Raw genomic sequence first — 27,663 nt, forward strand, 5'->3', positions numbered from 1 at the left:
TCAAAAAGGATCGGCATCACCTTGGCAGCTTCCATGAAGCAGTGCTGGCCCTTTTGTGGTGACATTTTCCAAACGTATATGTACAAATGCTACCAATTAGCTCATGAACCCACAATTTTCTTTATTTTAATTTGCAGGCTTACAGCACCATTGTCAAGTTTTTTCAGTATGCGAATAAAGTAAAATCAACTTCCACATTATTACATAGAGCCTAGAGGCCTATGTATACTGTGGCCTGAAGAGTTTAATGTTCGGAAAGAGAAAATGGGAATAAGTAGAGTTACCATATGGCTCCCGATAAAAGAGGACGGATTGAGAAATCCGGGGTTTACTTCCATTGAAAGCAATGGAAGTAAGGAGGACGGATAGAGACATCTGAGTTTTACTTCCATTGAAAGCAATGGAAATAAAACTCGGATGTCTCAATCCGTCCTCCTTTTTCTGGAGCCATATGGTAACCTTAGGAATAAGGGGGTGGGGCGGGTGGGGGGGAGAACTGTTTGACTGTTTGATGAGTTTCCATCCTTAGGACAGATTTGTTTAAGATATTTCATTTAAAAACAAGAATACTCATTACTTTATAGCAGTAATTAACGCTCAGATTGTAATTCATTTTACTACTACCACTATTAATTATTTCCAGAGCGCTACCAGACGTACGCAGCGCTGTACAGGGTCACGAAGGAGACAGTCCCTGCTTGAATGAGTTCACAATCTAATTAATCAGGACAGACAAACAGGATGCCAGGGCAGGGGTTATAGTTAGTGAAGGATAGTTAAACTGTTGGCTAGGGTGATGAACAGAGGGGAGAGGGTTACAAGTTGAAGGTAGTTTTGAAAAGGTGGGTTTTCAGCTTATTTTTGAACAAGGGAAGGAAGGGGACGTGACGCACGGACTCAGGCATATGGGGCAGTGAAGTGAAAAGAGCGAAGTCTGGAATTGGCAGTGGAAGGGAAGGGTACAGACAAAAGTAACTTTATCCGAGGAACTGAGTTCTCGGGGAGGCGTATAAGGAGAGACAAGAAAGGAGAGATACTGAGGGGCTTCAGAATGAACACATTTGTACGTTAGTAATAGGAGTTTGAACTGTATGCAAAAGTGGATAGGGAGTCAATGAAGTGATATGAGGAGAGGGGCAAAGTGAGTGTAGCGAGGATGGCAGAAGATGAGTCATGCAGCAGAGAGTGGGGGAGATGGTTTAGTGGGAGATCTGTTAGAAGTAAATTGCAGTAGTCTAAGCATGAGGTTACAAGGGTGTGAAAAAGGGTCCAGGTAGTGTGCTCAGAGAGAAAGGGGTGAATTTTGGTGAGATTGTAGAGAAAGAAGCATCAAGCTTTAGCAGTCTCTTGGATGTGCCTAGAAAATGAGAGGTCGGAGTCAAAGACGACTCCAAGGTTATGAGCAGAGGAGACAGGAATGACAACAGTATTATTTACAGAGACAGAAATGGAGGGAGTGTAGCAGAGGGTTTAGGAGGAAAGAGGAGCAGCTCAGTCTTGGACATGTTTAGTTTCAGGTGGTGACAGGACATCCAGGCAGAAATTGTCGGACAAACAGATGGAGACTTTTTCTTGGATTTTTGGTGAAATCTTGAGTGTAGAGAGGTGGATCTGGGAATCGTCAGCATATAGGTGGTACTAGAAGCCATGGGAGGAAATAAGGGCACCAAGAGAAGAGGTATAGAGGGCGAAGAGGTTCTAAGACAGAACCCTGGGGTACACCAACTGCTAGCGGGATTGCAGCGGAGGAGGATCCACCAGCGCATACACTAAAGGTGGGATGGGAGAGGTAGGAGGCAAAGCAGAAGAGGACAGATTCATGGAATCCAGGCGAGGACAGTATATCAAGGAGTAGCAGAGACTAAGAGTATCAAAAGCAGCAGACAAGTCAAGGAGGATGAGGCTTGAGTAAGTTGGATCTGGCCAGGAGCAGGTCACTGTAGACTTTGGTAAGGGCAGTCTTTCTGGAGTAAAGGGGGCGAAAGCCAAATTGTAGAGGATGAAGAGTCGGTTGAGATGAAAGGAAGTCAAGGCAATGACAGAGGACAGCACGCTCAAGTAGCTTGGCTAGAAGGGTGACAGGGCAAATGAAAGAAGGGTGACAAGGTGATAGTTGGAGGAGCAGGTGGGGGACTACCAAGGGTTTTCGAGAAGTGGCTTAGCCACTGCATGGTTGAAAGCATCGGGAACAGCTGCAGTGGAAATGAATAGGTTGTGACATTTTATGCAATACAATTTAAAAAAGAGAAATCAATTGCAGTGTTTGCCATTCCAGTTCATGAGAAGATGTGATGCTGACCACAGGGATGGTGGGACAAGAGATCAGAAAATTTGGAAAATGCACACAGTCCTTGAATAAACTATCAAAGTCCAGCCTGACAAACTGTTGTAGGTCTGTCGCAAGAACCATGGAATCATAAAATGGAGGGTTTTTTTGGTTGATTCTCATATTGACTCCATGCTTTCTCATTATTTCCAGTCTCTCTGCTAAAACAGAAGTGTGATAATTAGCTGACAGCTTAGGCCTTCTCAGGCTAATAAATCTAATATCAGGAGGATCACGTGCTCTCTTGGAACTCAGGCAGAAAACAAAGTAAGGACACACTTGCAAGGTTAGAAATATGTGATTAGGCAATGCTGGCAGTCATCTTACCACATATGTCACAGCAGTGACCCACAGGACGTAGGGGGTACATGCACACCACCCCAGGACACTCATTTTCAGAGTGCTGCAGTAATGCAGAACAGATGTTTTCATGGTCCTTAAAAGAAATCAGATTCCGAACATTATTTCTAATGACAGATGTTGAAAGGCAGTTCAACCTATCTTCTGTTTAAGGGGATACTTTTCTAGACACCCCACCCAAATGCAAAGACCGCAGCTAGTTTGCTCCTGCCTGCTTTATATAAATATTCAAAGGGAAATCCATGTATACCTTTTCTTCTAAAATTGCCACTGGGTGCAACTGGGTTGCGGACTTTGCACCTGCTTTATGTGCCTGGAAAATAGCATGCCTAAATGCGTAATGCCCTGAATCATAGAATCTAAAGCAGATACCCAATCAATCCTACAATACAAATTAATTTTATCACCTTCAGAGGTGAGCTCAATGAATTATTGGGTCTCAGACTTCAAAATCTTCACAGAGTTTTTTTTTTTTTTTTTTTCATTTTTGTAGCTTGCAAAGTAGATATCTCAAAAAACTTATATAAAATAGCAAATACTTATCTTATAACAGTCAGTAAGCCATATGTAGAAATTCAAGGAGACATTTTTGACACAGTTCCGTCATGTTTCACATAAAGCTGCTTCAGAGAAAAGTCTCCTTCACATATCAATAGTTACCTTTGCTCACAGGGCTCAGTCAAGATTTGCAAATGTACGTATGACATTTTCAAACACTTCGGTGCCAATATTCAGACTGTGGGAGTTGGCCGGGTCAATTCCTGCGGTCGGTGCTGAGCCAGGATATTCAATGCTGGGCTGTTTCTGGGGGGTTTTGACTGCTATAAACTGGCTAAATCGTTATTCAACGCAGGTTGGCTAAGTTTATAGCAGCCAAAAACAGAGCAGCTATTTACGTGGCCTGATTTGACCACTAATCTTAGCTATCACTTTAAATTTCACGGATAACTGGCTAAGTCATGCAACCTAGCCATCTTAGTTGCTAGCTGCTAAGCGCTAATCAGTGGCGCAATTAACCAGCCAGAAGCCATTCCCGGTCGGTTATTGTTTATTGAACGCTTCTATGCTGCAACTAATGACTGGGGAGTCAATTTAGAGTGGTTTACATGAACTTCCGTAAACTTAACATCTTCACAATAAGTAGACTAAATTTGAAAAAATGCTTATAAATAGAAACAATAGAAAAAAAAATTTAGTGGAAAAAAATGCTGAATCATTACGTGCTTTACTTTATCAATGAATTAATATGATAACTTGCTACTTTTACTCACTTAGCCTCCCTCTTTCACTGCTTCGCCCCCCCAAAATCCCACTGACATAAATTTGTTATTTTACTGAAAATATATATTCAACTTTTCTTATTCTTCCTTTAAAAACATTCTGAACAGCTTTCATTCACTATTTCACTACAAAGCAGTGCCTGTGTTTAATTTCAGGTCTTTCAATGTCATTCGCCCACATCCCACTTAGAAAAAGTGGCTGAATGATAAATTTAAAGAAAATAACTTTGCCTTCGTTCAAACTGCCAGCAGTGTAGTTTACACTTCTCCCTCCGTATTTGCAGTTTCAGCATTCGCGGTTTTTAGTTTGCTGGCTCCTCCCCCCCCCCCCCCCAATTATATCAGTTTGTATAGAGAAATCGCTGATTCCCAGCACTTTCTTCACCATGTTTTGCCTCTCCTTTTTAATACAAAACAGCAAATAACATATGAAAAAGTTATTCACGGTTTTTCTGTATTCACGGGTCTGTTAATCTCCTATCATAGCGAATACGGAGGGAGAAGTGTACAGTGCTAAAACCAATTCCTAAGGGCTCCTAACATAACATAATTTTAATTCTTATATGCCGCAAATACCTTTAGAAGTGGTTCACTGCGGTTTACAGATCAAGAAAAATGGTCACATTTATTGATTTACTTACCATATTTACAGTATATATCACTTTTATCAAAACTGCTCACAAAGCACATACATAATTAAAATAGAACAAAATAATAAGTAGTTAAAAAAAAATCCCATTCATACATATCCATTCAATAATACACACACAAACAATCAATATCCACTCCAAACTACACAGTAACTTAAGTCATGCAATCAGCCACTGGTTTGGTATCTGTTCATTTGGAGGGTTGGGTTTTTAAAAAAAATTTAATATTCGGAATGGTATTGTGGTGGATATGATTTTTTCATTCAGTTCCTGATCTATTGTGTTGAGTAGTCAATTATTGAAGCAAGATCTCTTCCCAAAAATGGGCACAACTGTCTATATGTCGTTGGCCCATAAAACATGGCTAAACCACAGCAGTAACTTGGGGCCAAGAAAGATACCCCGACTTTGGATCACTTCTTGCTCCTTAAGTTCCACATCTTCGATTGGCAGTTTATTTCCCATAGGCCTGGCACTCCTTCCGACCCAACCTCTCACACTTTTATCCATTTAATTTAAGTTTATACCTCCCTAACCTAATTAAGAGATGCTTTCGAATGCTGAACTGGTACTGAGTTCGCCTTGGTCGCTTAATAATCTGATCTCTCTTACTTCCCTTTTGTTATTTACCTTCTGTGTCTCCTGTCCTTTTAAATTGTAATTCCACCCACTTTCCTTTGGTATATTACGTTCATCGAGTTTTGTTCAGTCTACATTTTGTTTGTTAATCGTTTCTCCCTTTTTTTTCTATTGTAAAACGGAATTTATGATTAGCGTTTTATCATAATTTTAATAAACTTGGAAACTCATTGTCTTGAAACAGGCTTTAATGTTTTCAGTAGCCAGGGGTTGGCTTGTCACAAACCTTACACATACCTAAATGTTAGATAAAAGCCAACAATCCATACCATACTTTAATGCAACTTAATTTAAATACTTATATTTCACCTTTTTCATTCAATCAATCATACATAGTCGATTATAGATTTAAAATATTCATTGTGGATATCCTGAAAACTTGACTGGCTATGGATGTCCTGAAGACACAGGTAGAGATCACATACGTCCATCTCAGGAAGGCACTGAAAACGTGTATGTGGTCTATACCTCTGTATCATTTCTAATATTATGTGAGCCGCAATAATTCCTAGTCGACATTTGCAGGATACAAGAATCAGTATGGTATGGGCTTATCAAGTTTCCAAGTTTGTTAATTTTTGATATACCGTCTATCAAATATTTGGCTAAACGGTTTACAATAAGTATTATATAATAAAGCAAAGCTTAAAATAAACATAAGATCAAAAGGGGGGGCATAAAAAAGGGGTTCTAGACAGATAGACCTAGTACGAATTGCAGGAAAGAGCACTGGGATTAAATTACATCGAGATAAAAATAAAAGGGGGAGAAAAAAGTACATAAGGGAGGGGGTCACTTCTTAGGAAGCGTTTGTAGTTCTCTGCTGATGTGTTTGCGCAAATCAGGGGAAGGGGGGGGGGAGATTTCAAGTTTTAAAGAACACAGTCAAGGGGATCAGCCGTTCTGGAAGTACTTTGTGCGTTCATTCTAAACTTACCCCACTGTTTCCACAGCTGCATCCTGTTTGGTCACTGCATTTTGTGTTGGTTACTTTTAAGGAGCCCTGTCCATGGAATTGCTGCTTGGCCGTGTTAGACTGCATATACCGGGCAAAGTCTGCGTCTCTGGTGAATTTCTAATGTTCAGACAAAAACAAAAGCAACACTGCAAAACTGATCGAAAAAAAGAGATGACGGGGTTTCTCATGTCTTCTACAACAGATCACTAGGCTGTCCATTCACCTTTTTTTTTTTTTTTTTTTTTTACATTTATTCAATGGAGATATCCTGAAAACCTCAAATGGCTGGGTGTGCCCCGAGGACTGAGTTGAAAACCCCTGCCGCAGTCGGTAAGTACGAAATGCAGCACTTAACCACCGCATAAAGATAGGACTCACTTTTTTGTGGTCCTAACACAGGGACCTCGGACGGTTAAGTGCTCTTAATGTTGGCACTTAAGCATCCAAGTGCTGACTTCACCCCCAGAATGCACCCAAAAGAGCTGGTTTTGCTAACCAGTTATTTTCAGCAGCATGAACTGGTTAGCCCTGAACAAACAATTTCACTGGCCAGGAGCCATTTCTGTCTGGTAAAATCACTCTATTGACCCCTATGTGTTCTTAGCTATCTACCAATACTCTCAGCAAAATGCCTTTTTCTAAGCATGTCTCTGAAACTCTGTCAAACCAAGGTTCCGTGGTGGGCCTCAACACAATTTTTATGTTATAATATTTTTTTGAAGGAATCAAGTAAATATACAATAATATAATACAAAGAAATATTCATTTCAAGTAATTTCACAATTCTGATATTTCCATACATATTTCTAACATTCCTCCCAAAAAGTTTTTATATAATCTACCCTATCCCACCCTTTCACACCCCTTTTCCCTTCTCCCCTCTCCATCTTCCCCAAAACCCAAAGAGTATCAATATTCCATGCTACCAATCCAGGGCAAGCAGTGACTTCCCCCCATGTCTTTCTCAATAACAGACTATGGATTTTTCCTCCAGGAACTTGTCCAAACCTTCCTTAAAACCAGCTACATTATCCGCTCTTACCACATTCTCTGGCAACGCGTTCCAGAGCTTAACTATTCTCTGAGTGAAAAAAAATATATAGGCAGAATATAAAAATCAGTATGACATGGCATGATATCTGTTCATAGCAAAAAAAAACAAACAAACCCCAAAAACAGCGCATACGTCACACTTCACAAAAGACTGTTTGATATTTTGGACCATCATTAACCCCTCCCCCCCATACATCTTGAAAGATAAGTGCTGAATATTTTTAGTCACTATAGAGAGTAAACAACGTTTAATAAAATTAAAAAGTAAAAATGTTTTTTAAAAACTATGTAAAATATGGACTGATGAAGAAGTGAGGTCCACACATACTTTGTATACCTCTGACAGTCCAAAAATCAAAGTCTTTTGTGGAGTGTGACATATGCGCTGGGTTTTCTTTTCTGTGAACACTTTGACACTGCATACTTTAGAAGAGATTGGTTAAGTCAGTACGTTCTTTACCACTTGAATCTGTTACATTTTTTCTTGATTTAGCTTGATCAAGCTTTGCCTATGTCCTACCACAGTGCACGCTGATCATATTTTTTTTAAAAATTATGCTTCTCAAACATGAACTGTTTTGAAAACAACAGAATAGAGAGGAAGTCCTGCCTGGTGACCAGAAGTGATGGTGTTTGCCTAGTTTCTCATGGGCCACTTACCTGGCCCATCAAAGAAATGCTCTTCAGCTCAGTCATTTGATTGGATGACTGAATGTTTACGCGGAAAGAATTGCCAGTTGGAAAAATGACATCATCATATTGGCACGGAACACTTTCCTCATGCACAGAAAAGAGATAATTTCCAGATTCCAGGTCATCAATGGAAGATGCTGTGTGCCATAGTGTAGGATCCAACCATTGATAGCTGTCAGCATCCCGAAATGTAGTAATTGAGCCTATAGAGAGAGACCAGAGGGAGCGGTTACAAGTGAGAGAAAAAAGTTACCATTGTACGGGTGGCGTAATTTCAAAAGTCTTCTGTAATATCGCTGTCTGCATACAGTCTCTTCCTCTGTAAACAACTTTGAACTGTTTGTGGTATTGCAGTATATAAAAATAAAATTATTATTATTACTACAAATAGTTAACTAAGGGCCATATTTATTAACCAATGTGTTAATGCAAATTAAAGTACATTTTTAGTCAATGGGCCTCATTAAACTCAACAGAGTCAATGTCTGGTTGTTTATGCCACATAGATCAAATCCAGTGTTCCCCCCGCGAATTTGCAGTTCGTGAATCGAGGACTCAGTCTTTCGCGGTATTTTCCGACCGCCTCTTCTGGGAAGTAAAGTCAGGCTACACCAATCAGGAGCTGCTTTGAGGTGCCAGATAGTGTGTCAAAGCAGCTCCTGATTGGTATAGCCTGACTTTAGTACCAGGAAGAGGCGGTCGTAAAATACTAAGCATGAACCCACACCCAATTTTCAGCACCCGCCGGCTCCCCAGCTGCCCTCCCCTGCCTTTGATCCCCTACTAAACCACAGTCGCCGTTTTTTTAAAATTTGCATCCTGCGCCTGAACCGGAAGCCTTCTCTCTGACCTCGTAATATCAGAGGGAAGGCTTCCAGATGAGGCGCGAGACATGTGAGGAGCCGCTGCCCACGGCTTTGTGCACTGCAGCACTGAGGAAGAGGGAGCCGGCCTGAAGATAACACCGGGGGGGGGGGGGGGGAGGGGGCGGCATAAAATGGCCAGGTGGGAGCAGGCCAGAAGTTAAGGCACAGCATGGAGGGAGGGAAACAACAAAGGTAGGGGGAATAATTTTACTTTTGAATTTAGTGATTGATTTACATTTGCTGTCTGTTCAGGAAGAAATGCATTTGCTTCTTTTTCTCTGGGGTTGTACTGCTTGCAGAGTCTTGAATCTTAGGGTTTCGTTTGTATATATTAGTACTTTTAGGTTTTTTTTCCATATTTGCATGAGGTTATCTGTGTTCTGTTAGGAATGAATATTGAGAAGCATACAGTGTGCTTTGTGTAGTTTAATTTTGTGGTTAACCATTATGTGTTGTTAATATTGTTTGTGGGTGTGTATATATATGAAAAATGAATGGAAAAAATGGTGTTACAATTAGTACTATTATGGGGGCGGGGTATGGGGTGGAGAATGGGTGGAGATGGGCGGGGTCTAGCCCACGACTTAGCTCAGTGTTCTTCAGCCGCAGGTCCACAGACCGGTGCCGGTCCACAAAATAATTATTTTATTTCCGCCGGTCCATAGGTGTCAAAAGGTTGAAGAACACTGGCTTAGCACATCTTCCAGGTTGACCAAGATTTCTCTCAGTTTTTCCACCTCATCACCTTGAAAACCATTTTATTTCAGGTAGATCTCTTACACCTTCTTCCATAAAGGTCGAAGCAAAGTAAAAAAAAAAAGAAAGTCAGCTATACACTTTAAGCACCTGTTTAAATGAGGAGTCAGAGTTCAAGAAGGGGTCACTGGGAGTTAGTGAGCAGATAACAGGTTTAGTGAAATGTATTTTAAAATTTCTTTCCCATCTAACACCTAGGCGGGTTAAAAATCAACACACATAATTTCATGTCAAAACACAACACATATGAAACAGTTTCACTCTTCACAATAGGTATTAATTACCCCTCTTCCTCAAAGAAATGCTTGTACAAATGTTTTTTGTATGCATATATGTTTACTCAAATATTGGGTGGGCAATTTTTTAACGGGCAATTTCTGTGCATACACTAGTCCTTTTCCTATGAAAATGTCTCAGAAAAACTGCATTCGTTATGTCAGGTTTTATACGGAAAATGTCACTTTATATTCTTAGGGCAAGAGAACCAAATATTTACACAACATAATGTATTCATCTGCTAATGAGACTGGATGTTACTGGACATACCCGTTTCGCATCCTGGATCACTGCTGCTATGGGTGGTATACGCAGCAAATCCTGAACCTGAGGCCAAAATGAATTCCCCATCCCAAGGAATATACTAGAAAAAAGTAAGTAAAGGTTGTCACTTATCTTTTGAATTCCCAGAAATTTTCATTCCCAGGTACAAAACTGCCCCCCAGGTACAAAACATTCCCAGGTACAAAACTTTTTTTTTTTTTTTTTTTTTTGCAAAAGAGGATTTTAATGCTGGCCGGCGGGATGAATGCTCTGCACTGCTCCGATGCTCATAGAAGCTCTATGACCGTCAGATCAGTTCAGAGCATTCAACACACTGGCCAGCCCTATAATCCTCTTGCGCGGTTTTGTGAGCCTACTAGGGACAGAGAAAATACCTGCATATACTATGTAGTGCAGACATGGTCAACTCCGGTCCTCGAGGGCCGGAATTCAATCGGGTTTTCAAGATTTCCCCAATGAATATGTATTGAAAGCAGTGCATGCAAATAGATCTTGTGCATATTCATTGGGGAAATCCTGAAACCCGATTGGATTCTGGCCCTCGAGGACCGGAGTTGCCCATGCCTGGTGTAGTGCTATAGAAATGATTAGAAGTGGTCATTTTTCTGTCCCGGGAGAGTTTACAGTCCATTTGTACCTGAGGCAAAGGAGAATTAAATAACTTGCCCAAAGTCTCAAGGATGAGTAGTAGATTTGAATGGTGGCAAGTCAAATGCGCGCGGACAATTCCACACAGACGACCGATTCGAACTCCTGGTTCTCAGCTTACTGCTCCAACCCAGTGTCTCTCAAACATTTTTTTAGCTCTGGCATACTAAATGGAGCAAATGTTTTTCACAGCATATTATAAGTGAAATGATAAAATTGCAAAACCAACAAAAAATTAAATTTGAGAGTTTTTTTAAAATTTAAGGTCCTTTAAGCCAGTGGTTCCCAACCCTGTCCTGGAGGACCACCAGGCCAATCGGGTTTTCAGGCTAGCCCTAATGAATATGCATGGAGCAGATTTGCATGCCTGTCACTTCCATTATATGCAAATCTCTCTCATGCATATTCATTAGGGCTAGCCTGAAAACCCGATTGGCCTGATGGTCCTCCAGGACAGGGTTGGGAACCACTGCTTTAAACTATATACCATCGGTGAAACTAAAGTAAATAGAATAGAATTGCTAATCAGTGCAATGATGTGCTTGTTTTTGAGTGCAAATGAACTCAAAATGAGGCCCAATAGTTGACACACAAACACGCATTTCATCATCCACAATTTGCAGTCCTTCTCTCACTTTTTTTTAAAAATTTCTATTAGAGCTGAAAATCCAAGTTCGCAGAGATAAGAAGATCCAAATGGTAACAAAGCCTTGCTTGATTTGTTGCCTTGAAGGAGGGTTGTTTGTTACTACAGAATCCTAATGTGTCTTTTGGTTCTTTGATCAACCAGGAAATTATTGTTGTACGATTTGTTCTCCTGTCTTAAGTGTGGCTTTTGATACTCATGTCCTGTTTTAACCCAGTTTTACAATAACTTTGGACTTTATTGTAAACCATCTTGATATTGGAAAGGCGATATAACAAATATGTGTAAATAAAATAAGGTTAGCACAGCAAAACAGCTGTTATGAAAGTGAATAAAGGTAAGAAGAAAAACTGATAACTATGATTTTTAAAAGCAGCAGCTGAAAAAGTAAGGGAAAAACAAGGTTAGTATTCATAAAAGAGAAAATATGCAGCAATGTCTGGCAAAGTAGTCAGGCAAGCAAAGCTATAAATGGAAAAAAAAAATAGCTGAAACAGTTAAACCAGGGGCTAAGCGTTTTTAGTGGTAGGAGGAAGTGCACAAGAGGCCTTGCAAAACTGAAGAACTATGTCGCAGAGGCAGAATTGTTTAAACAAAATATTTCTGTTCCGAGTTCACTGAGGAAGGGCTGAGAGTAGGACTGCAGAAAACCAGATACAAATGGGAACAGAAATAACAGACCGAGTCCATTTTGGATGGTTCTGTTCTTACAGAGCTACCTAAAATAAAAACAAGCAAGCAAGCAATAGGACTGGATGATACTAAAGGAATTAAGGGAAATTCTGTTGGTTTCATCCGGGGATCCGGATGTTTTTTCATAAACCGGCACGTTGTCTGGGTTTTGAAAAGCTTTCCTTCACGCAGTAGAGTAGCCGCACATGCGTGGATGTCCTGCCCAATGAGAGCAGGCGGGGGGGGAGGGCAGGACTGGGGGGGGACAGGGTAGGGATGGGCGGAACTGGGGGGGTGGATCTATGGGTCCGGATTTTCCAGACGGAAAATCTGGTAACCCTAGTTCCACTGGTCAACCTCTTCAATCAGGGGTGTAGCCAGCCACCCAATTTTGGGAGGGCCTAGGACCAAGTTAGAAGTCCGAATCTTAGAGAATGACACGGTGACAAAATTCATCACCGTCCCCATGGATAACCGCGGGAACTGAGAGGAAGAGGAAAATCATGGAAAATTCTGGTATAAAGTCCTTGTATGATACAGGTGAAGCATGTTAAGTCCTTTGGATAACACTAAAGGTGAAGAAACCAGACCTCAAAGAAGAAACCCCTCCCCCTTTTCTCCCTCCTGCTCTAATAAATCAGTATATTAACAATGTAAAAGACATTTCATAATACACTTGCCAGCTAGCATATACTGATTGGGAAATACCCTGCTGAGCTAGCTGTTAGGCTAAGCGAAACTTATGAGAAACAAGACTTAACTCTATTACATGGCAATAGGGCTCACACCTGGCAGGATATTACGAAAAGATGAACACATCTCCTGGTCAAGAATAGAATTCTAAAGAATATTATTTAGCAAGAATATATCATGTGATAAAAGGGCAAGGCTTGGAATTGCTGATGTGGTAGATTAAAGGGGCATATGCGGGAAAAGATACTTTCTGGTAAACAGGACATGCGTATGGTATGACACAGATATTATGAACCAATTAATGAATTAACAAATGTAATGACGTGTAAGAAATAACCAATAAAGATTTATCATGTGATTTAGACCAACGTGGTGCTGGCCACCAAGAAATGTATAAAAATAGGCCTTTAAGAGGAAGTAAGCAGAACAGACATCAGAGGATCCTCAGGCCTGAAGATCACATTCTGTTACTTTATATGCTGAATGATTTATTCTTGAAAGCTGTTAATGATTTGTTAATAAATATACTTATTGATTGGTACCATTATATAGAGTGTGAGGTCTCTATCTCGGGGTAGGCCTAGACAGCTTGCCAACCTCAGAACCCATCTCCATGTCATTCTTTAATGAGAGAGAGAAGAATCAGCGTATGAATTGGCGCAACCACTGACCCTCGAGCCTTGCATTGAACAATGCTGGATTGATCTCTCAACAGGCCTCCTGCCGCTGCTGCTGCCGCTACGCACCTTTTAAAATTCAAGATCTTTGCCAGCAGCAAACAGTATGACTGATACACTGCCCACGCCAGCCCCACAGCCATCCTTCTGATATAACTTCCTGTTTCTGCTTAGGCGGAGTACTTCAGAAGTAAGGTTGTAGGGCCGGCACAAGCTGTGTATCAGTCATGCTGCTAACTGCGGGCAAAGATCTCATCCTTAAAAGACACAGGAGGGAGAGGTGTTGGGATCCCAGCCAGCTACATCAGAGGTATGTTGCTACTGGATGGGCCCATGGCTACGCCACTGCTTTCAACATTTCCGTAGAGTGAGGAGCAGTTTCAAAAGACTGAAGCCATGTTGATGTGGTTCCTCTGCAAAAAAGTGGAAGTAAAGACGAGGCTGAAAGCTACAGGCTGATAATTATCCCAAACTTAGCAGTGAACAAATGGGATCTTTCTAAAACAGATGCCTGTTAAAAAGGGAAAGTCATGCTTCAAGGAAATTAAATTAAAAAAAATTCTGCTACCCTTCCCCTAGAGACAGGAAAAGATTAAAACCTTTTGAACAGTGTAAAAGAGTAAGGGGTTATCTTCCACTAATGCTACCATTCCACCTTCATACAGCCCAAGACTGAGCGGACTACATGTCCCAGACCACACTGGGCTTTACAGCTCAGTGCTGAGCTACCTTAACAAGGGTAACCCTGCTAAGTCAGGGGGCGGGGTTCAGCAGGGAGGTGGTTATCTGCCACAGAGGAGAATCATTGGCGAGAGGTTCCAGAGTGAGAGAATCCTAGAGGATAGAAACCTTCCCTAGCCATGACTGCATTCAAGCCCTGGGGAGGACTGGAGTGAGAAAACTAGCCGAGAACCCGTCCAGGAAAACACTAGAGAGGTAAGCTTCTAAAACAAGACCTCTGTAAACTGAACCTGCTTGTTTAAAGGTGACTGCCCTGTGTTTGGAGTGTGGCAGCTGAGCTGAAGCAAGTTAGACTGTCGTTGGAGAAAAGGGGTTTCTTTCTCCTTAATGTTCTTCTGTTTGGACTATTTAACAAGTGAAGTAGGAACCAGACTTATGGTTCTTTAAATCTAAGAGAACTGGAGAAATTGGCCAAAAGCTGAAGTTGCTGGACTGAACGTGATATGGCTAACTGACTAAAGTGTAGAGGCTGCTGCATTGGCCATGAAATAAAAAAGTTAAAAATATATCTTTGCCTTTCCTGAGCCTATGAGCAAATAGGCTCAGATAGACGTCTCAATGAAACATTTTGTTGCACCTTCTAAAGTGGTTTGTGTGTGCTGATCGGGTGAATGTGCAGAGTTTCTGGAAAACCCGGCCAGGAATCTTTCACAAAGAGTTATTACCTTATCAGGCAGCTAAACTAACGGCTCATTTTACTAAACTGCAGTAGAGCTTTTAACCATAGCCAGCGAGGTAAATTTGTTGACACTCATTCAATTCCTATGAGCATCAAAGCATTTACCTTGCCTCAGTGGCATGATCCATCCAATAGGGAAAAGATAATGGAGGTTCTATGACTGTACTGATATAGCACCTGCGAAGAACATAAGAAGTTGCCTCCGCTGAGGCAGACCAGAGGTCCATCTCGCCCTGAACAGTGGTCTCTGACTAATTTTATAAATTACCTCAATCCTATCCCTATAACTTTACCTCTACTCCTATCTGTACCCCTCAATCCCTTTGTCCTCCAGGTACCTGTCCAGACCTTCCTTGAAGCCCTGTAGCGTGCTTCTGCTTATCACATCCTCCGGTAGCACTTTCCATGTATCCAGAGGATGTGAGTGTGGAACTTAGTGAAATTAGGTATTTTGGGTTAGTTTTCTAAAGTGTATATGCTTTCAAAGAAGAAAGTTTTAATTTTTTTTCAGAATCTGTTGTATAATGTTTCCATTCTGATGTCAGTTGGGTGGGTGTTACAGGTTTTGGTGCCAAGATATGTGAAGAGCAAGTCAAATGTGCATTTGTATTTAACCCCTTTGGGAGAATGGGAGAGCAGTTGAAGCGATTTCAGTTTTCCAGTTGACGTTGAGCAGAAACTGACAAATAAGTTTAAGTGGTTCAGTGATTTTTGCATGTAAGATCTGGAACATTATGCATGACAGTTTGAAGGTGAAACAAGTTTTAACAGGTAGCCACCGTAAGTTCTTATAGTAAGGCGAGACGGAGTCAATAAAAAATTAAAATACAAGGTGAGAAAGTTTAAAGAATGCAAAATTCACAGGTGGTTCCAGACTTTTGCACGGTGTCAGGTCAAAAGCGCGCCGGGACAAAGGCGCGCCCAGACAATTGAGTGCAGCGCGGAGGCGCGCACTGCTCAAAATTACTGTTTTTAGGGCTCCGATGGGGGGGCGTGGGGGGAACCCCCCCCACTTTACTTAATAGACATCGCGTCGCGTTGTGGGGGCATTGGGGGGGGGTTTGGGGGGTTGTAACCCCCCCATTTTAATGAAAACTTCACTTTTTCCCTGTTTTTAGGGAAAAAGTTAAGTTTACAGTAAAATGTGGAGGGTTACAACCTCCCAAACCCCCCATAACACCGGCGCAATGTCTATTAAGTAAAGTGGGGGGGTTCCCCAACAAAAACCCCCGTCAGAGCCCCTAAAAACTGTAATTTTCTTCGGCGCGCGCCTCCGTCTTGCGCTCAGTTGTCGGCGCGCGCCTTTGTCTTTTGCGCCGTTGTCTATGAACCCTTTTGCACACCACTGTAGCTTATTCCTGTTCCAAAACCAATAGACTGAGTGAGTTTTGGCATGGGGATAAACAAAACATCAAAATGTCACTTTATGCCATTTTTGGACATTTTTGTCTTTTGTGCTGTAGTTTGGCTCACCTTTAATCACAGGCAATGAAATTTTTTTAAAAAAATTAAAAATTAAAAACAGGACTGTTGGCAGCCAGGTGGCAGCAGCTTCCTGACATCAATGTACTTGTACTGGCACAGGAATAAAACCAGAAAAATCATCACCAGTAATTACAGAAATGTGCAAATACAGCAAGCTCCTGGTTCTTATGAGCCTTATAAAGTCATCGAGATGTAAAATCGTATTTCCTAAATCAGAAAGGAATACTCGTGTTACTCAAAATAGAGAGCTGCACAGGCACAACGGAGAGAAGGCTTTGCATCGGCTACGTGCAGCATGCAAGGCCCGCTGCCCTGCGAAGAAGTGCAGCTCTCGCTTGACCTGGATGAGGAGGAGGCGGTAGGAGTAAAGCACCTCGGAACGGGATTGATTTTGCTTGCGCTAAACTTGGCGCGGCTTGGAGAATGCTGTTGTGAGAGAGGGTAGCTAGCGGGCTGGGAAAAGGTTAGGCAGAGTTGTCACGCCTGAACTAAAGTTAGGTTATATTTTCCTGTGAGCGAAGGGATCAACCTAGGCCTTCCTTTTATAAGGCTTGTTTTGCTTCGATGTTGCTGTTCTGGGACATGGGAGGGGCCCAAACGCGGGATAAGGAAGGGAGGGAGGGAGGGAATGCATTTTTGGACACAGAAGGCATAAACTTGGGAGAGAGGACAGAGTAGCAAAGTAACATAGTAGATGATGGCAGATAAAGACCCGAATGGTCCATCCAGTCTGCCCAACCTGATTCAATTTAAATTTTTTTTAAATTTTTTCTTCTTAGCTATTTCTGGGCAAGAATCCAAAGCTCTACCCGGTACTGTGCTTGGGTTCCAACTGCCGAAATCTCCGTCAAAACCTACTCCAACCCATCTATACCCTCCCAGAGGAAAGGGAGGGAAAGAGATGCCAAGGTGGGGAGGGATTAGAAAGGGAGAATTGGACGTGAGAGTGTCAGTGAGAGGGAAAGAGAAATGGTGTACACGGGGAATGGAAGAAAGAGGAAAATTTTTGGTCATAGGGAGGGAGTGAGGTACAGATGATAGGGAAGAGAAAGATGAGAGGGAGAAATGTTGTGGTGGAAAGGGAACAGTGGGACAAATTGAAAGGGATGCAGGAGGGAGGAATGCTGGACATAGTGGTGAAGGGAATGGAGGGAGAGATGTGGCATGGTACTGGAGAGGGGTGATAGAAGGAGAAATGTTGGACATGAGGCTGGTGGGCAGGAGCAAAAGATGAGAGAGGGATAAATGGAGGAATCAATGGACAGCAACAGAAGAATTTGCAGAAGACGGAAAAGCGGAAAAAAGAAACTGGGACCAACTTGATGTAAAAATAAGTCTCTAGACAACAAAGGTAAAAAAAGGAATTTGTTGACTAAAATATGTTAGCTTTGGGAAATTTACATAGCAGATGTCTGTATTGTGTTCAAAAGAAAAGGAAATGCATTTCTGGTTTTATTTCTACAGTGTTGAAGTACTTGCTGACCCTTGCTGTGGCTGGTGGGGATCCCCAAGCACCACCAGCAGAGGACCTCCTCTGGAGACGGCCAGAACTCCCCTCCACCAAGCGCAGCAGTCGCTGGCAGTGTCTATGAGCCACTGAGGTGCCAGCTTCTGTGACTCAGGGATGCTACTGCTGCCTGCCAAGCTTGGCAAAAGGGAGCCCCGGCCAACTGCAGAGGAAATCCTCAGCTTGGGGGTCCTCATAAGCAGAGTATTTAAATTTTATAGTCTTTAAGCCCTTTACATTAACGGGTGCTAGAATATATGTCTGTCTGTTTTTCTTTCTTTCTGTCTCCCTCCCCCTCCATTTCCCTGTGCAGCGTTGTCTCTGCTTTCTTCCTCACTTTGCACTCTCCAGCTGTAACATTACTGCCTCGCTTTTTCTCCGTTGAGCATGTCTGCTCTCTTTCTCATCCCCAGTCTCTTTGCTCTTTTCCTCGTCTTGCAGGGGTCTCTGCTCTACTTTCTCTAAGTGTTCCTGATTCCTGCAAACCTCTATGCTCTACTGTTTTCTCTATATGCTCCTGATCTTGTGTTTCCTTGTAGGTATTTCTTCCTATTTTTTTTCCTTCTTCAGTCTCAGCCCTTCTTTCTCTGAACATTTCCTTTCTCAGTCTCTCCAATTTTCTTTCTATTTTTTTCTTCCTTCTTCAGTCTCAGCCCTTCTTTCTCTGAACATTTCCTTCCTCAGTCTCTCCAATTTTCTTTCTATTTTTTTTTCTTCTTCAGTCTCAGCTCTTCTTTCTCTGAACATTTCCTTCCTCAGTCTCTCCAATTTTCTTTCTATTTTTTTTTCTTCTTCAGTCTCAGCTCTTCTTTCTCTGAACATTTCCTTCCTCAGTCTCTCCAATTTTCTTTCTTTTTTTTTCCTTCTTCAGTCTCAGCCCTTCTTTCTCTGAACATTTCCTTCCTCAGTCTCTCCAATTTTCTTTCTATTTTTTTTTCCTTCTTCAGTCTCAGCCCTTCTTTCTCTGAACATTTCCTTCCTCAGTCTCTCCAATTTTCTTTCTTTTTTTTTTCCTTCTTCAGTCTCAGCCCTTCTTTCTCTGAACATTTCCTTCCTAAGTCTCTCCAATTTTCTTTCTATTTTTTTTCATCTTCAGTCTCAGCCCTTCTTTCTCTGAAAATTTCCTTCCTCAGTCTCTCCAATTTTCTTTCTATTTTTTTCTTCCTTCTTCAGTCTCAGCCCTTCTTTCTCTGAACATTTCCTTCCTCAGCCTCTCCAATTTTCTTTCTATTTTTTTTTCCATCTTCAGTCTCAGCTCTTCTTTCTCTGAACATTTCCTTCCTCAGTCTCTCCAATTTTCTTTCTATTTTTTTTTCTTCTTCAGTCTCAGCTCTTCTTTCTCTGAACATTTCCTTCCTCAGTCTCTCCAATTTTCTTTTTATTTTATTTCCTTCTTCAGTCTCAGCTCTTCTTTCTCTGAACATTTCCTTCCTCAGTCTCTCCAATTTTCTTTCTTTTTTTTTCCTTCTTCAGTCTTAGCCCTTTTTTCTCTGAACATTTTCTTCCTCAGTCTCTCCAATTTTCTTTCTATTTTTTTTTCTTCTTCAGTCTCAGCCCTTCTTTCTCTGAACATTTTCTTCCTCAGTCTCTCCAATTTTCTTTCTATTTTTTTTCCTTCTTCAGTCTCAGCCCTTCTTTCTCTGAACATTTCCTTCCTCGGTCTCTCCAATTTTCTTTCTATTTTTTTTTTCCATCTTCAGTCTCAGCTCTTCTTTCTCTGAACATTTCCTTCCTCGGTCTCTCCAATTTTCTTTCTATTTTTTTTTTCCCCTCTTCAGTCTCAGCCCTTCTTTCTCTGAACATTTCCTTCCTCGGTCTCTCCAATTTTCTTTCTATTTTTTTTCCTTCTTCAGTCTCAGCTCTTCTTTCTCTGAACATTTCCTTCCTCAGTCTCTCCAATTTTCTTTCTTTTTTTTTTCCTTCTTCAGTCTCAGCCCTTCTTTCTCTGAACATTTCCTTCCTCAGTCTCTCCAATTTTCTTTCTATTTTTTTTCCTTCTTCAGTCTCAGCTCTTCTTTCTCTGAACATTTCCTTCCTCAGTCTCTCCAATTTTCTTTCTTTTTTTTTTCCTTCTTCAGTCTCAGCTCTTCTTTCTCTGAACATTTCCTTCCTCAGTCTCTCCAATTTTCTTTCTATTTTTTTTCCTTCTTCAGTCTCAGCCCTTCTTTCTCTGAACATTTCCTTCCTCAGTCTCTCCAATTTTCTTTCTATAATTTTTTCCTTCTTCAGTCTCAGCTCTTCTTTCTCTGAACATTTCCTTCCTCAGTCTCTCCAATTTTCTTTCTTTTTTTTTTCCTTCTTCAGTCTCAGCCCTTCTTTCTCTGAACATTTCCTTCCTAAGTCTCTCCAATTTTCTTTCTATTTTTTTTCATCTTCAGTCTCAGCCCTTCTTTCTCTGAAAATTTCCTTCCTCAGTCTCTCCAATTTTCTTTCTATTTTTTTCTTCCTTCTTCAGTCTCAGCCCTTCTTTCTCTGAACATTTCCTTCCTCAGCCTCTCCAATTTTCTTTCTATTTTTTTTTCCATCTTCAGTCTCAGCTCTTCTTTCTCTGAACATTTCCTTCCTCAGTCTCTCCAATTTTCTTTCTATTTTTTTTTCTTCTTCAGTCTCAGCTCTTCTTTCTCTGAACATTTCCTTCCTCAGTCTCTCCAATTTTCTTTTTATTTTATTTCCTTCTTCAGTCTCAGCTCTTCTTTCTCTGAACATTTCCTTCCTCAGTCTCTCCAATTTTCTTTCTTTTTTTTTCCTTCTTCAGTCTTAGCCCTTTTTTCTCTGAACATTTTCTTCCTCAGTCTCTCCAATTTTCTTTCTATTTTTTTTTCTTCTTCAGTCTCAGCCCTTCTTTCTCTGAACATTTTCTTCCTCAGTCTCTCCAATTTTCTTTCTATTTTTTTTCCTTCTTCAGTCTCAGCCCTTCTTTCTCTGAACATTTCCTTCCTCGGTCTCTCCAATTTTCTTTCTATTTTTTTTTTCCATCTTCAGTCTCAGCTCTTCTTTCTCTGAACATTTCCTTCCTCGGTCTCTCCAATTTTCTTTCTATTTTTTTTTTCCCTCTTCAGTCTCAGCCCTTCTTTCTCTGAACATTTCCTTCCTCGGTCTCTCCAATTTTCTTTCTATTTTTTTTCCTTCTTCAGTCTCAGCTCTTCTTTCTCTGAACATTTCCTTCCTCAGTCTCTCCAATTTTCTTTCTTTTTTTTTTTCCTTCTTCAGTCTCAGCCCTTCTTTCTCTGAACATTTCCTTCCTCAGTCTCTCCAATTTTCTTTCTATTTTTTTTCCTTCTTCAGTCTCAGCTCTTCTTTCTCTGAACATTTCCTTCCTCAGTCTCTCCAATTTTCTTTCTTTTTTTTTTCCTTCTTCAGTCTCAGCTCTTCTTTCTCTGAACATTTCCTTCCTCAGTCTCTCCAATTTTCTTTCTTTTTTTTTTCCTTCTTCAGTCTCAGCTCTTCTTTCTCTGAACATTTCCTTCCTCAGTCTGTCCAATTTTCTTTCTTTTTTTTTTCCTTCTTCAGTCTCAGCCCTTCTTTCTCTGAACATTTCCTTCCTCAGTCTCTCCAATTTTCTTTCTATTTTTTTTCCTTCTTCAGTCTCAGCTCTTCTTTCTCTGAACATTTCCTTCCTCAGTCTCTCCAATTTTCTTTCTTTTTTTTTTTCCTTCTTCAGTCTCAGCCCTTCTTTCTCTGAACATTTCCTTCCTCAGTCTCTCCAATTTTCTTTCTTTTTTTTTTCCTTCTTCAGTCTCAGCCCTTCTTTCTCTGAACATTTCCTTCCTCGGTCTCTCCAATTTTCTTTCTATTTTTTTTTTCCCTCTTCAGTCTCAGCTCTTCTTTCTCTGAACATTTCCTATTTCAGTCTCTCCAATTGCAGCTCTCTTGCCCTCTAGTCTAAGCCCCTGCTGCAAGTGATTGTGCATGTCTTCTCTCCTGCTCCCCTTTCACTGGCCCTTGCCTAGGGGGTCTTGTCTCCCCTCCACTTTCTCTGTAGGCTCCAGACTCTCACAACAAAAGCTAAACTGTAAATCTGCGGATAATTTCAGAAAAGGGCCATGTAAACTTCATGGCTGGGTTTCCATGGCAACCCTGATCGCTAATGTCCCGAACTCAAGCTTAGTTTTCACTTACAGTGATCGTCGTCTCCTTGCTCCGCCTTTTCGTTGTCAACCGGGAGCCTGGACTCTGAGGTGAGAAGCAATAGGAATCATCGAATCTGCCATGTTTTTGACGACGACGCTGCTGCTGCTGTGTGCGAGTGTAGGCAGGTGCTGGGAAGTGCTTAAGTAAGGGTAACAGGCCCGAGCTCCGGCGCTGCCTGCAGAAGCTGCAAACGCTTCCCCACACCTCCCTTCAAATCAGTGCTGAAATGTGAGCGCTTAACCTCGCAATTGCCACAGCACTGTTGCAGAAGTTGCAGAAGACAGTCCTGGGGTCTCACGCATGCGCACTCCTGCCGGCCACGGACATACGGATCACGGAACACGCAGGTAGGAGTGCGCATGCGCGCTTAGCGTTTTATTATAGTAGATTAGAGGCTCTGGTAGAAACCCATTTACAAAGTATGTATTCTTCTCAATTAATATTTCCAAATTAATAAAGTGTCTTTGCTTATTTGTAAATGGGTCTCTAGCAGAGCCTTTAATTCAGTAGCATAATTAAATGAAATAACTACTTCTGAAGTTTATAGGGACGGGCAGGGATGGATGTGATTCCTAGCGGGGACGGGTTTGATTCTACCAGGGATGGGGAGGGGACGGGTTTGACTCTCTAACTCAAAACAGAAACATGAGGAAAACACAGACGATGTATATAGTTCGCAACCATTAGAATGAATAATGTTGGCTGTGGATTGTTGTGAGAGTGGGTTGTGACACTTTTTTTTTCTAATTTTAGATGGGTTATAGCCCAATTTTTTGCATATTGGGTTGGTTTGTTTCTTTTATTTACTTATTGACTGCCTTTATGAAAAGCCACCCAAGGCAGTGTACAACAGGTAACATACATACATAGTAACATAGTAGATGACGGGCAGATAAAGACCCGAATAGTCCATCCAGTCTGTCCAACCATACCCTCTCTTGAAATTACTGATTTAATTTGAAACACTGTAATAAAAGCATAACCATAGCAATACAATCAAATGTCAGTACAATGCACAGTTACAACAATAAGGTAAATCCTTTAACAGCAATAATATTCAAATTAAAATGGCGTGATAGAACATTCAAATAACAGACATATGATACAATGAGGGGCATTTTCGATAGGATGTCTAAGTCCGACTTTGACCCCCATAAACAGGCAGTATCGTTATACTATTTTTAGATTATGTTTTTCAAAAAGACTTATTTAAGTACCATTTCGCAAAATCTTCAGAAGTGCCAATTGCTAGCTGAGTATTTTCTATGGCTAAGCAATGATGTTGGCACTGGCGTCATCATCAGATCTGCTTTATTTTTTGTATTTTGTTTTTGTGCTGTTTGTGATTATATAAATTATGACTAAAAACTTAGCTTTTTTTTTCTTTATGCAAATTTTCTTCTGTATCAGGAAGGGACCTGTCAATTCGACATGTTTTGCCTCATGGCTTTTTCAAGAAAAGTCCCCCCTTTTATTTTATTCCACATCAACCCGAACAAATCTCTTCTACTAGACAAGTCCGACTTTGGACATTTGGAGAAAAATGTCAAAAAATCAGATGGAGAAAATATCCATTATCGAACCCACAAGACGTCTTTTTTTTCTTTCTAAAAATGGCCCAGCTGGATGTCTTGTCCAGCTAGGTGTCTAATTTGTTTTGCCATTATTAGAACCCTCCCCCCCATCCCAAACAAACCATTTGGGTGTAGGAGGAGCCAACATTTTTAATGGACTGGCCATATAGACATGTCAGCAGCGCAATGGGACACCCTAGGACAGTGGTATTCAATCCAGTCCTCAGGGACCATCTGGTCAGTCGGATTTTCAAAGACTCTGTCATCCATATTCATTGTGAATATCCTGAAAACCTGACTGGCCAGGTGGTCCCTGAAGACTGGGTTGAATACCACTGCCCTAGGGGACACTGCTGTGAACTTCACACTAAGAGTGCCAGGTACGCATCTCACCATAAGCTCTGTACATTATATAGTGAGCTCTCCAAAAAAAACACAAATCTACTGTACCCACCCCAGTTGCCCTTATACCTGCAGGTGTTGCACATAAGGCACTTCGGTGGGCTCATACTTTCCACCACAAGTGTACTAGTTAAGGTGGCATATGGGCCTGGGGCCCTTTCTCTGCCATCTACTGCACTGCCCACCAGGGTACTCCTGAGACCTGCTTGCAGCTCTAATGGCACTGGCCATAGTATCTGCAGCTGTCATAGAGACAGATTAAGTATGTACTGTTTCATGTAGATATTTGGGGGGTGGGAGGGGGGTCAGTGACCACTGGGGGAATGTGTGAGGGCTATAGTTTCATCCCTCCAGTGGTCATCTATTCAGTTTGGGTACCTTTTAGCCCTTATTCGTTTTTAAAAATAGGTCTAGCCCAGAACGTCCAAAATTGCACCCTGGACATTTTGTAAAACATTTGATTATCGCTGTAAAACATCAAAGTTCTAATCCCACCCATAATATGCCTCTAAATGTCCCCTTTAATATTTACCAAACATAAGGCCAAAAATGAAAACCTAAGATTTGCCAAAAATATCTATATATCAAAAGAGCGAAACGAAGGGCAAAAAACTTTTTCAATTCCTACTCTCAGAACAGGCGCCTGTGTCTATATTCATTAACAATAGTAATAATAATGACAGCTCAGTTCTGGGGGAACTGCAATAGTCATTCCATAGTCTTAGCCCGGGCTGATGACCCATAGGTGACAAGCACCAAGCTACTGCCTACATGAGTCCGCCCCGTACATCAATAAGTCTTATATGCTTTCATATTAAAGAAAGTAAAATTTAATCAAAGTGTCTGCATAAAAACCTTTTTGTATTGTAGACACATTTAATATTTAGACACATTGGAGACAAAATGACCAGAAAGACGTTTTTAAAATGCCCACTTGAACGTTTTCACTAGCAAGATGTTCAAGTGATAGTTTAGGCCTTCTTTTGGACACACTGATGTAGCGAGAGTGGGAGGTGCCTGGGGCAGGGGCATCCCCCTCGTCCTCTTCTCCGCCCCTTGCTCCTTCCCTGCTCCCCTGCCACACGCACACCCCTTCCTTATTTAGCTTCCCTGGCACGAGCGGCATCTCCAACCCACTGCCAGCGCTGGCATTGGTTCTCTCTCTGATGTTGCTTCATGGTTGCGGGATCCAAAAATAAAGTCATAGGGGAGCACCGAGGCTGGCGCGAGCGGTCCGTTGGAGCTGCTGCCCGCACCAGCAACGAGCTAGAGGTACGATAAGGTGGCTCGCACGGCGAGGGAGGAGTGGGGGGACAGAGAGGAAGAGAAATGCTGGTGCCCCCACCAAGACTGCGCCTGGGGTGGTCCGGCCCCTCCCCCTTACTAAGCCATTGCTTGGATGTCTATCTTATTTAAAAATGAGCCCCGTAGTCAGCAGAATATAAATGATACATCATAATTAGAAGCACAATAGACCAGTGTTTCTCAACTCGGTCCTGGAGTTCCCCCTTGCCAGTCAGGTTTTCAAGATATCCACAATGAATATGCATGAAAGAAATTTGCACATAATAATAATAATAATAATAACTTTATTCTTATATACCGCCAGCAATCTTGCGACTTCTAGGCGGTTTACATTAAATAGAAACTGTAAATACAATAAATAATAGCTGTAGATACAATGAATAGAGCTGTACATACAACGAATTGAAGAGAATAACAGTGTGCATCTGATAATGTCATCATTAATAATAGTACCAACAGTTTGTGTGTAGGGTTAGGGTTAACATTTTACAAGTTCTGGTATATGATGATGTTACAAGGGGGGTTGATGGCCTGGTTCGTAATGGAGGCAGTGTAGGCAAATCAAGTTGATGCAAATGCAATGTGGATATCTTGAAAACCTGACTGGCAAAGGGGAACTCCAGGACCGAGTTGAGAAACACTGCAATAGACCATTCATATAACAGAGATATGAATTCCACAATGTCAGCACAATAAAAGTGAAAAGTCTTTATAGGCAGCAAGGTAGAACATACATAGAACAGGTATAATGCTCACAAAGTGGGCACAATGCAATGAAACATCTTAGTAAACATAAAAGGTTTATAGAGTTTGGCAAACCATCTTGGACAAGCTATTAACCAGAGAAAATGGTATATACATGTTTTGAAATGAATACCTACACAGTAAAACCTTGGTTTACGAGCATAATTTGTTCTGAAACCATGCTTGTATTCCAAAACACTCGTATATCAAAGCGAATTGCCCCATAAGAAATAATGGAAACTCAGACGATTTGTTCCACAAACCATAAACTTTAATACAAAATACTATACGTACTTATATTGCAAGACCTCGCTCATTTAGAACAGTCACTACACTCCTGCGGCGTCAGAGAGAGAACCATTGGCTCAGTTGTGATGATGCAACACGTGTATACTGTATGTATTTGTATTGCAAGACTTTGCTTGTATATCAAGTTAAAATTTAAGAAAATGTTTTGCTTGTCTTGCAAAACACTTGCAAACCAAGTTACTTGCAATCCAAGGTTTTACTGTATTTGATATATTAAACAGTGACTCAATGTTAGACAATAAGCCCTGAAAAAAATAACTCCATAGAAAACTGGCAGAAATGTCCAGTACTGACCGCTGTGGGTCCTTTCTGTAGAGCTATAGCTCCCTGAACTGGTTACCTATGGCTACAACTTACCATTTTGAAAGTGCTAGAAGGCACAAGCAGCATTATACTGATGCACATAGGAGAGATGATTAAAAGAGTTTACAACCTATTCAAGACAAACAAGACTAGGAGAATATATTTATTGTAGAGAATTGGTCTAGATCAGTGGTCTCAAACTCACGGCCCGCCAGGTACTATTTTGAGGCCCTCGGTATGTTTATCATAATCACAAAAGTAAAATAAAACAGTTTCTTGATCATATGTCTCTTTGGCTATCAATTACAATAGTATTATTAAGACTTGGCCAAAAGGAAAGATTTATGGTGGCAAGTCAAATGCGCGCAAGACATATGCGCGAGGACAAGTGAGCACAAGATAAGTGAGTGCAAGACATGTAAGCGCAAGACAAGTGAGCATAAGATAACTGCACCCAGACATAAGCGCGCGGACAAGTGAGCGCCAAGACAAGTGAGCGCAAATGATTTCTAGTAAAAAGCACAAGCATGACATTTGAGTGCCAGCCACGCGCTATTGTCCCGTCACCAGATAATAGCGTGCAGGATCTTATAGTACAGGGATCTCAAAGTCACTGCTTGAGGGCGGCAATCTAGTTTCAGTTCATAATCAAATGCTAATGTAACCATGCCTCCTACTAGAGGTGTGTAACATTCAGTAAGTTCTGTTATTTACACTATTCTAAGCTTAGCACCTGTAATCATTTATTTGTGCTTAATCTAGTCAGGTTTTCAGTATTTCCCCAATGAATATGCAAATAGATGTCAGTTCATAGTCAAATGCTAATGTAAAGGTGAGTGAAATCCGAATTTGGATGTAGTTTTGCTCTCACCAAAGGCGAGTGAAATCCATGCAAGATAAATACCTGTTATAGAGCAAGTTCTAAACCAGACCTATAACGGACACAGTCAGGCAGCGAAAGGAAGATGGACTGTTCTGAGCAAGTATAAAAGGAGCAAACGTAAC

At 41.2% G+C, this 27,663-nt stretch overlaps 1 protein-coding gene across 3 annotated transcripts in view; it reads right to left on the reverse strand.

Moving 5' to 3' along the window:
• Positions 1-27,663, reverse strand: part of AMN (amnion associated transmembrane protein) — an 80,731-nt gene that overhangs the window by 24,636 nt on the left and 28,432 nt on the right. For all 3 annotated transcript variants that reach the window (XM_033953287.1, XM_033953288.1, XM_033953286.1), the window contains 4 exons: positions 10,128-10,221; positions 7,927-8,162; positions 6,193-6,330; positions 2,654-2,762 (listed from right to left, as the gene is read on the reverse strand). In XM_033953287.1, coding sequence (XP_033809178.1) covers positions 2,654-2,762; positions 6,193-6,330; positions 7,927-8,162; positions 10,128-10,221 — 577 coding nt within the window. The remainder of the gene's footprint in view (positions 1-2,653; positions 2,763-6,192; positions 6,331-7,926; positions 8,163-10,127; positions 10,222-27,663) is intronic.

This window comes from Geotrypetes seraphini, chromosome 7, assembly GCF_902459505.1.
Source record: "Geotrypetes seraphini chromosome 7, aGeoSer1.1, whole genome shotgun sequence".
NCBI classification, from domain to species: Eukaryota; Metazoa; Chordata; class Amphibia; order Gymnophiona; family Dermophiidae; genus Geotrypetes; species Geotrypetes seraphini.